General features: G+C 35.0%; 1 protein-coding gene across 1 annotated transcript in view; it reads right to left on the bottom strand.

The window, feature by feature from the left end:
- The window catches only part of LOC128866831 (uncharacterized), a 94,146-nt gene extending 90,251 nt beyond the window's left edge, over positions 1-3,895 (bottom strand). Inside the window, exon 1 of the mRNA XM_054107834.1 lies at positions 3,337-3,895. Within this exon, the coding sequence (XP_053963809.1) occupies positions 3,337-3,457 (121 nt within the window). The 5' untranslated portion in view covers positions 3,458-3,895. The remainder of the gene's footprint in view (positions 1-3,336) is intronic.
- Positions 3,896-10,773: the final 6,878 nt, after the last annotated feature.

Genomic DNA, 10,773 nt, shown 5'->3' with positions numbered 1-10,773 from the left:
ATCATGGAACGCTACACACTTGAGCAACGATTGCAAATCGTGCAAATTTTTTATGAAAATAATCGTTCTGTTGCTGCTACTTTAAGAGCATTATGGCCATTTTACGGTCCATTTAACTAGCCGTCCCGTTTTGGGGTTATGTGAAGTCATTGGTCTACAGTAACAAGCCGGCGACGATTTGTGAGCTCAGAGCCAATATTGAACGCGAAATTGCTGGAATTTCGGCCGATTTATGCAAAAGAGTGGTCGAAAATTGGGTTCAACTATTGGACTTCGTAAAACGTGCACGCGGTGGTCATGCAAAAGAAATCGAGTTTCATACTTAAATGTATATATTCCAACTCGATAATAAAAAAAAAATTAGTTAAAAAAGTCAAACCGTTTGTGTTTTATTCAAAAAAGTTCAAAAGTTGAAGCGCTCTTACTGAAAAACCCTATATTTTTAGTTTCTGCTAAAAATTTTAGATCCGTTGATGTCAGTATAAATACGGTGCAGTTCTATCGATCCTCATGTTTGGTTTTCGTCATTCGCCGAGTTTTAATGCGATCGACAAAAAGTTGATTGCGTGCGAAAGTAATCAAGAGCTTAACTCATTCAATTCAGCAGCTATTACGACACCAAGATCTAAAAGGCAGAAATGAAATTCACCGGCTTTGTTTGAAATTTCCAGAGCCTACATTTCAAAAGGAGTAGGAGCTAAACAAATCAAATTTCGACTTCGGAAAATAATTAAAAAAAGAAGAAATAAAGCTGAAAAGTATATAGAGAGCAGGTTGAGAGACTAAGAACTTTAAAGATTGAAGAAAGAGAGTGCATCGCTTAGGGGAAGATAGAGAAATTGAAAGAGTCACTAAACTTCAATTCCAATTAAAAACAACTAAAATAACAATAACTAAATTTTTGAAATACGTAAAATTGTGGAATATAAATTTATGAATAAAATATTGAATGTTTCTTAAATGGAAGATGTTTTTATTGGTGTTATAAAAGATAAAAACAAAACTGTGCAAAAACAAAAAAAAATGGCATGGCGTAAAAGGTAATACGGCATGGCCGCAAATTGCTCCCTCTTACACCATTTTTGACTAATATGCAGTTGTTACGAAAAACATTTATCTTGCCAAACTTCGTTTGATCAAACAGTTCGTAAAAGCATTCATGTTTCACATTTTTGGGGGTCGTGAGAGCAAGAGTCTAATCGGGACTGCAGGCTTTGTAAACAGATATAAACCTTTAGTCAAAATGCCCCATAGTTTTAATATAAGTTAATATTAGAATCTGTTTTATTAAAATATTTAAAGTGAGAGGAGATCAAGATAAGTTTAGATGACTGCATGCACAAGAAAATGTATACATAATCCGATAGTAACATAGGGTTGCGTCTATTTTAAGGTCTAATATCTTCGTATGCTCTAAAAGTTTCCTTCCAAGATTAATTGACGCTCGTATATTTTAGCCATTATTTATTATTATTTTTCTTTGCAAATTAATGTTATTCAATATTTTTGTGTCATTTTTCCAGAACTGCGGAGACCCGTAACTCAAATTAATGCGACACATGTACAAGGGGGGCGCAAAATTAATCACCCTATCGGAAGATTTATAATTTTTGCAAATGACATCGTATTTCAAACATATTTGGCACTTGTGAATTAAATTAATTTGAAATCAAATATAAAAATCCCATTGGCTCATGAACAAAAGGTTCAAGTTATCAATATTCAACAAAATCCTGCCGTGCAAGCAAATTCTGAGACCTGTGCGGACATATGGAATACAAATATGAGGTTGCCCAAGTTCCATGTAATACAGATTTAAATATTTTAAAATAAAATATTAAGGGGCTATATACCGTTAGAATTTTCAAAAACTCAATTTTTTGTTTCTTAATATTTTTTTCATATATATTTAAGAATACACACAGAACGTTTAATATCGAAGTTAGACGCAAATTTGAAAGGCGTTTCAAAGTAAAGTAAAGTGCTTTTCAAACTTTAAACGCTTTTTTCTCAAAATGGTGGTTTAAAGTCGGTGACCAACATTACTCGAAAACGGCAAACCGTTTAGTCTCAAATTTTAACACGAGCTTTTTAAATCTGGTTTTTAGTAATTAATGGAAGCTTTTTTTTGAGAAATCGCCATTTTGTCAAAAAAATGTATTTTTCTTATTTCTTCGATTAATTACTAGATTTAACATTACTTTAATGAAATCTATTTGGTTTTTTTAATTTCAGAGGATTCAGTTCAGAGATATAGTGGTCACCGCAAAACGTCTTTTTTGAGAGGAGCTCCCAGAGATCAGCTGTAACTCCTTTCCCAATAAATATTTTTACTAATACTAAGTCTTAAAATACAGTTGAAAGATAGAATAATATGTGTACAAATTGTTAGATCAATAAACAGTAAAGTTTTCTCAGAAAGGTTTCCCAGAAAAAATTCTGGAAAAATCGCTTTTTCGGCCTTCTCACTGAATATAGCCCCTTAAGGTGTGCCGTAAACGCTCCTTGGTGTATACGCTATAAGGACCTTGAAAGAGATATTGGCATCGTATCAGCCGCCGGTGCAATACGCCTTAAAAGTATGCTGAGTCACACATGGATAGACTTCAACAACATATCAACTACATATCTAACCTAAGCAATTGAAGGACAAGGCTTAAACAGAAGAAGCTCCATAATCTCCTGGAGTAAACAACATCTCAGCAATTCTGCAGAACACCCAAAAATATTATTTGCATTAGTCAAAACTCAACGTTAATCGTTAATTAAAACATATACATATTAACTGGTGCAATGTTATGTAATAAAAATAAAAAAATAATAAATAAATAAATAAAAAAATGAAAATTAAAAAACAAAACAAAAACAATTAAACAGCTACAGTATGCAAACAGATAAGCAATCAAGCGTGTAAGGGTCAATATAAAGATTTCCATAACTTAAAATGATATTTTTTTTGTTTTTATTAAGTAAAAAAGTTGTTCAAAAACATGGGTTGATTAATTTTGCGCCACCTTGGAAGTATTTGGTTCTCATCTAAATGGAGCGTTGAAGGTTCAAATAAAGATTTCTATTACTCAAAAATTTTTTTTTTTATTTATTAATAAAAAAAGTTATTCAAAAACTAAATGGGATGATTAGTTTTGAGCCACCTTGTAGCTAACTTTAAGACAGTCCCCGTAGTAATTTTTCACTGCGTGCAGTATGCTTTGACCTATACTTCTTTCAATGTGACTTTCATAAAATTTGTATGTAATTATTTGTAATATTGTTATTTAAATATTTAAATATTTTTAAAATGCTTATTAATAATGAATTAAGCGGCGAAGAACTCACCCAATTTCTCTCCGCAAGTAACACAATGAATAAGTTGTAATAGCAGTATCACGATGACGTGTATAGTTATCCACCTTAAACGAGTATTCGGTAAAAAAGTGTAGTGTTGCTGCTTCTCCATCTTACGGAGCTGGGTTTGGATAGTTTCTCTTCTTAGGACACTACCAACATAATTGAAGATGTATTGTGATTAGAGTTTACTTGCACAATTCACAATCTCTACATTCTTGAGTGTATTGCATGTATGTATATGTTGTACATGGAATTACATATGTACATACATATTTATCGTTGGTTGTCAAATAACTGTTACACAACATACTAGCCATTCTCTATAAGCATTTTGTACTATTGGAACAGTTAGCTTAGTTTTTTCTCTCTCTGAGCAGCATTTGACAGATTTAGTTTTTTTTTCTAAAATCCTAAATCAATTGATTACCGCTTAAGGGTATAGTTAATATAACCTTTCATTTTTAATAACGCATGTTGTTGCTTATTTTTCCACTTTCACTTATTTTGGTCCACATTCCTTATGAAATACACATTGCAAACGGTCATCAACCACCTAAACCGTGAAAGAATACATACATATAGGATGCAGTGTAGTCGCGATAACTCGCAAGCTCGATAAATTGAAAATCACGAAAATTGGTAACAAAGCGCGATGTCCTTTGTATATCTCAAACAAAATGTATGTAATTTGATCCCTTCTAAAATTCGTTTTTTTTTTCACTCGTACGATTTCGTTAATTTTTTTTTAGTCTTTCGTGCCTGGCCAAAGTGCTCTACTATTTATAACTCAGGCGCGAGGAAATAGTAAAAATCGTAAACCTCTTTTACCCATTCCTTAGTTCCTCACAACTCGTAATGAATGCAATGTAAATGAAAACCATAAGCGACATTTTGGGCAGTTTTTGCAGATTTTGATTTGATTTTCTTTTCCGTACGCGGTTGCAAAACTCTGTCAATAAAAAAAAAAAACAAAAAAGAAAGATGTTCAGGAGATTTAGAGGAAGAGACTCCTATGATTTCCACTAAAACTGCAAAGAATAGCATACAAAATTTATATACAAACAGAAGTTGACGATGAAATTTTCGCTGATATTTTAAAACTAGAAAATTGATTTTGTAAGTTAAGCAGCAACAAAACGATGGAAAAGCGTGTAACTGATTACTTTTCAAAAATGATAAGTGTATTTCAATGAAATTTATAAAAATAAGTAATCTCAATAACTCGTTTCGCTTTCTATAACTCGTAATTCCGCTAACTCGAAATTCGCGATAACTCGTAATATTATTCACACACGTCTGTAGTGGTTCGCCAAAAACTCAGGAAGCTTGGTTGGGAAGTTTTAACGCATTCACCATATAGTCTGGAACTGTCACCAAACGTTCCCACGACAGTCGGTTCCGCTTAACCGCAACGACCCGGATTTATATCCGGCCAAGAGTGTCACTTCAGCAGCATTCCCCGTATATTTATCAGAAATGTTTATGCTGCTGTAACAACAACCCATCACCAAGCGATTACCACCTTTTTCGCTCATTGCAAAACTCCCTAAGTGATAAGAAATTGGCTTCAAGAGAAGATTGTGAAAATCGATTACTAGAGTTTTTCGCCAATGAGGACCAAGACTTCTACGAGCGAGGCATTATGAAGCCACCTTTAAAATGGCAACAAATTGTACAACAAAACGGTGCATATTTGTCCCATATCAGACAATCCGAAACATCTTATTTTTGAATTTTACGCGAAAATAATGCATTTCTTTCTAATATTTTGCTGGTTTGCAAGTTATCACGACCCCACTGCAAGTATGATAAGGAGTCGCACATACCTACGCCACTTTAGAATAAGCAAAATTGTTAAAAAGAAACTCCCACATTGAAAACGACACGTGTGAGTATAGGATTTGGGCTCACTGCTCTCAGTACTACAACACTTAAAGGAACACCAGCAGCATAGTTGCTTTGTTGGAGAAGTCAAATTTTTTATTTTTTTTTATTTATACCAGCTTATACAATGTTAATTAACATGTGTACAACCTAAAACATGCAGCGCTAGCATCAGAGGCTATCAGCTGTGGTTGGAGAAGTTAATTATTCTTTCACTCTGCGATATCGCTTATTTGCTTACATAAGTACGTTGATCTCTTTTTTAAGAGATATGAATATCCTTATTCTCGCTTGCATATTTTTTCTGGTCACACAGCAGAGTTAAAAATAAGCACAAAATCATCGAAGATTTTTTTCCATCACACTTAAATGATATTGGGTTGTTTCTATCTAATTTCACTTTGAATTTTCTCTAGTACGCGGTCATTCGTTGATCACTTTGCAGTTGCATTGCAACTATTGAGAAATCCTTGTTTTAATATAAACCTTTGATTGCTGTTACTTTTTCTTTAGGTGTAAAATATTTCATCCCACTCGTTTATGTATTCGATAACTCCTGTTCCTTTTATATTTTGTTTGTGTTTGACGGTAAATTTAATAATTTTGTTGAAACTTCATTATTTTAACGTATTGCATTATAGCAGGGTTTTAAACACTGCATCAGTGCTTATTTGCAAACTCTTTTAGTTTCAAATTGGAAGTTTCCTCTTAGCAGACACAGAAACAGAAATCACCTTGTACACATTTATTTATACAATTGCACTCTTATCAATAATATTTAATCACCCAATGATTGAGCGCAACGCATTGGCTAAAACTTAGTTAAAGAATATTCGCAATTTGTGTTTGCACTCTACACCGCGTCACAACAATTATTCTATTGACGCAAGTACCCGGAAGCACACAAACCAGATGTAATAAATATTAGATTCATTTAGAAATGAGTGGTGTTGTACAGGTTTGTTATACGAAGAGTGATATATTTTTAAAAATGAATCTTGTGCATAATTTATTTTGCTATTAGCTTTTAGGTGTAAAATTTGTTGTCACCATTTTCAACACTAAACTATTTCACAAGTAAATATGTCCAAAAACAGGTGCTTAGATACTAAATGCAAACAAAACTCTGTGGCAATTGGCGTACAATAATTTCACGTAAATGGTTTTGTTCCTTTTGACGAATGTACATTTTAACTTTGTTGGTGAGGGGTGATGAGCCCTCTTTTGGAATAAAATTACACGTATGAGATATAAAAGAAAAATTCCGCTTAAATTTTGAACAAAATTTAAATGTGCCGACAACCAACTATGATTAGGGACTGGAAAGCCTAGCAAGCATCCAAACAAATGTAGGCGGATATTGAAGCCTGGATGCTAAGGGAGAGTACCATAACAGAACATTTTCATTGAACAGCGAAAAGCTTCAGAATACCAGAGAGAAAATGTTGGCTTTTCATGAGAGTCTCCACTCCTAAAGTATTCGATATGTGCTTGTGTATGTATACTTGTGCGTATATAGAGAATGCGTATAGTTGTGCTCTTCTTAATTTTACGATATTAATGAGACGAGTGTGTGAAGCGCGGCAATATGTATTTATGTATGCGTATGTTGGCGGAAGTGAAGATGAAATTTATTTAAATATTTGGCCAACAAAATGATTTTTAACTTCAAAGTTTTTCAGAATTTTTATTCGAATTTCATACATGAATACCGAATTTGTGTGTTAATATAATATTCGCATGGAACATTAGGAGTATTTGATAAATGCAGGGTAAATAGTTGGGAATATAATCAAAGAATTACACATTGGGAAGTCACACAAGAACTCCGTCAAGCCTAAAGTCTTATAAGACCTTTTACCCACAATAGGGAATTGCATAGCATGCGTAAAGTAGACAGCAAGAAAATAGTAAGATTTCTGATAGGTCACTATTACTTATTATTGCTTATTATATAGTATCTCAAAAACTCACACTGGGGGTGAGACAGAGTGTAGACTCTGGCGAGAGGATGTTCACACAACAGCTTTGCCTTGCCTTGGCGCAAAACTGCACATTTTCAATGAGAGCAAATGGATCCGAATGAAAAGAAGAATGCCCCTATTGTAGATATTCTGAAATTTGTCCGCAAGTCGGAAAATTTACTGAAAGGACTTGACTTTCAACCAATTCTAAGTTTGCCAACTGATTTCGGATGCTACTTAGCCCATTGATGCAATTTGTAAGTAAGAAAAAAGAGGCTTAAGTTTATCCCCTTTCTGAAAAGGTAGTAAAAAGATGGAAAAGGTCGATATAAGCCATAGATTAAGTTTATGTTATTTTATGAATAGTACTTAATTATTTATATTTACGTCTTAACCATTCCCGTGGACTTGTCACATATAGTATGTATATTGACAATGCATATAATTGGCATCTATTTTAAAAATTTCTGCAACGTTCGGTATGTTTCACAAAAGCTTTGACAATCTATTTCTTAAAAACTATAAGTTTCCCACAAAAATCCATGTTAATCCATGCGCCATATCGTTCCAACCCCAATGAATTGTTTCGGTTGGGTCTTCCAACTTTTAATTAGCCGGTCAAAAAGTATTTGAATAACGTTACATTTGTATTTATCCAGTTTCCCAAGTCGTTCCTTAAAATGGGCAAATTCTTGTTCCAGCTGAAACACACGCCGATCAGTATATAAACTAAATCAAAATCGGTTTAAATAAAACTTTTTAAATGAAAACGGATCTACTTTGTTTATGTAGAGGCGTCAACCAATGAATGGGCCGTCTCGCGCTCATTCCAGCCATGTAAAATTTCGATAGGCATCGAAAGAACATCACTAGATAACTTCGTCCTCTTCCGATTTGGACCGATCTCGAAATCAGTTGCCGAAAAGTGATGCAAGCCAACTTTTTCGCCTGGTTTCAATGAGGTGCCGCTCGATTTTACCCAATATTTTCTTTTCATTTTGTGTTTTACAACATGAACAAACTTAACGCCCTCTTTTGCCATGTTTTGTGGTACAACAAAAGCAGTATTGCATGCTAAAAGCACTTTCTCTGTAAATACCCAGGTTTAGCAGCTAGACGATTAAGGTCACTGGGTATTCCTTTCCTCGACAGCCTGGTGCAGTGCGCCAACATAAATCCCTTCAATCTTCTCCATTGCATCAACAGCTCTGGCTGGCTGTAGATATCTCCTCGTTGGAAGTCTCATCAATGGTAGAGTAACTGCGGGTATTGTGGTATAGGCGGGTAATGTGGTATACCAGCTTTATTCGAAAACTAAAGACGTGGAAATAACGGGACCAAGTTAGGTATTTCGGCATTCTCAGAATCTTAAGAAAGCGTGATTTGATTTGTGTTTTGCAAGGCATACAGTGAGTCAGTTGTAAAAAAATCGCATGGTCGTGTGGTTGGCATTTTTTTGTGCTCAGTGGAAAATTTCTGGCAAATTAAAATCCTGTGCTTTAAACTGCATTTATTCATCGGGAAGTAATAAGTGAGTTTAATACTAGTGAAGCATATAAGCAATATTTTTGTATATTTGGTCGATATTTAATTATTCAAAATTAATTTGTTCAAACTCTAATGCGGCTATTGTGGTATAGGTAAAGGCGGCTAAAGTGGTATAGTGTACCATATTACCCTCTCGATCAAAAAAATGCCGAAGAAAGGTGAAATACGAAAATGGAAAGCAGAAGATATGAAAAAAGCTATCCAAGCGGTTAGAAAATGTGAAATGGGTATTCTCTTGGCTTCCAAGACATTTAGTGACCCCCATACCACTCTGCAGCGCATGTCAAGAAGCGAGAAATCCATCGAGGAGCTGTTGACAACTAAACTTGGCCGGGCTCCGATTTTAACAGCGGAAATTGAAAATGACTTAGTTAAATATTTACTAGAAATGGAGTCAAGGTTCTGGGGACTAACACGCGCAGACGTGCGGTAATTGTGTTATCAAATTGCCACAAGAAACAACATTCCCAATAAGTTCTCCGTTATTAAAGAGTGCGCTGGCAAGGATTGGCTAAAAGGCTTCTGTAACCGACACCGAAATGTTCTGAGTTTTCGAAAGCCAACTGGAACAAACGTCGACCGTGCACGTGGTTTTTCTCGAGAAAATGTTGATATATTTTTCAAATTGCTGGAACAAGAAAACGCAAAACATAATTCTCCGCGAACTCGTATCTGGAACGTTGACAAAACCGGAATATCAATAGTTCCTTCGCAGCAGGCACAAATAATCGCTCGGAAAGGAAAAAAAAACAGATTGGAACAATGACTTCAGCTGAGCGAGGATCGCTTGTTACAGTCATCACTTGCATGAGCGCAGGAGATGGTTTCGTACCACCATTTTTCATCTTTCCACGAAAAAACCATAATCCCCTTCTAATGAAAGGCGCCCCCCTGGCTCAAACTCGGCGTGCCATTTGTCTGGATGGGTTCAGATTCCCATCTTCACGAAATGGTTCAGGAATTTTTTAAGAGTAACGAAACCATCTCCGTCTGAACCTCTGCTTCTTATATTAGATGGGCATTATAGCCACACACGCAATATAGAAGTTATTGATCTAGCCCGCGAACACAATGTGACTATACTTTCTTTGCCACCCCATTCAACACACAAACTTCAACCGTTGGATAAGGCTTTTATGGGACCTTTTAAGAAGTACTATAATGACGAAATAAGACGATTTATGCGTGAACAGGGCAGAAAAGTTACACATTTTGATATCGCAGGACTATTTACTAAGGCTTATTGGAGGGTTCAAACTGGACAAATTGCAATAAATAGTTTTAAAGCCACGGAGATTTATCCGTTTGACAAACATATTTTCACAGATGCAGATTTTATAGCTGGGAACTCATCATCATCAGGTACAATTTAGTTTTAAATATAAAAAATCTTGCTAGATATATTGTCTTCTCAGAGGATCCAGTTGAAACTATAAATTCAACGACAGAAGAAACCCCAGGCGCATCAACCATGGAAATTGAGCCTGAAATTCGTAAGTTTCGCAATAAAATCCATGGAAATTTTAGGAACGCTATTTAATTTGTTTATAGAAGCAATCACAAGCCGAGGACTCGTTACTCCCTGGGAAATATCTCCACCACCAAAGCTACGAGTTCCACCACCTAATCGGAAAGGCCGGAAAACAAAGGCAACTTCGCCTTATAAGTGTAATTTGTTACAGAGCATTGAAAGCATTAACAGAAAACGCAATGCTCCGGTTAATCCATCTCCAAAACCCTCTAACAAAAAAAATATTTCTACCAAATCGTTTATTGACTCGCATTCAAGTGACAGTGAAGAGAAGTTTCCAGATGTTCCACCAACAAAAGAATCCTCTTGCAACTACTGTGGCAAAATTTATGGGGAGGTTACAGTAATGAAGTCTTGTCTGCAATGCGAACAAATTTGGGCCCACGAAAAGTGTATTCCCAATCGAAGTGCTATTTTTCTTTGCGATTCTTGTAAGCAATACTCTTACAAATGTTATGAATTTTATTTTTGCGTTTTTTGTCAATTGAAGTTTAAAAT

The sequence above is a fragment of the Anastrepha ludens genome, chromosome 2, assembly GCF_028408465.1.
Source record: "Anastrepha ludens isolate Willacy chromosome 2, idAnaLude1.1, whole genome shotgun sequence".
In the NCBI taxonomy this organism is placed as follows: domain Eukaryota; kingdom Metazoa; phylum Arthropoda; class Insecta; order Diptera; family Tephritidae; genus Anastrepha; species Anastrepha ludens.
This window is presented reverse-complemented; position numbering and strand designations above follow the sequence as displayed.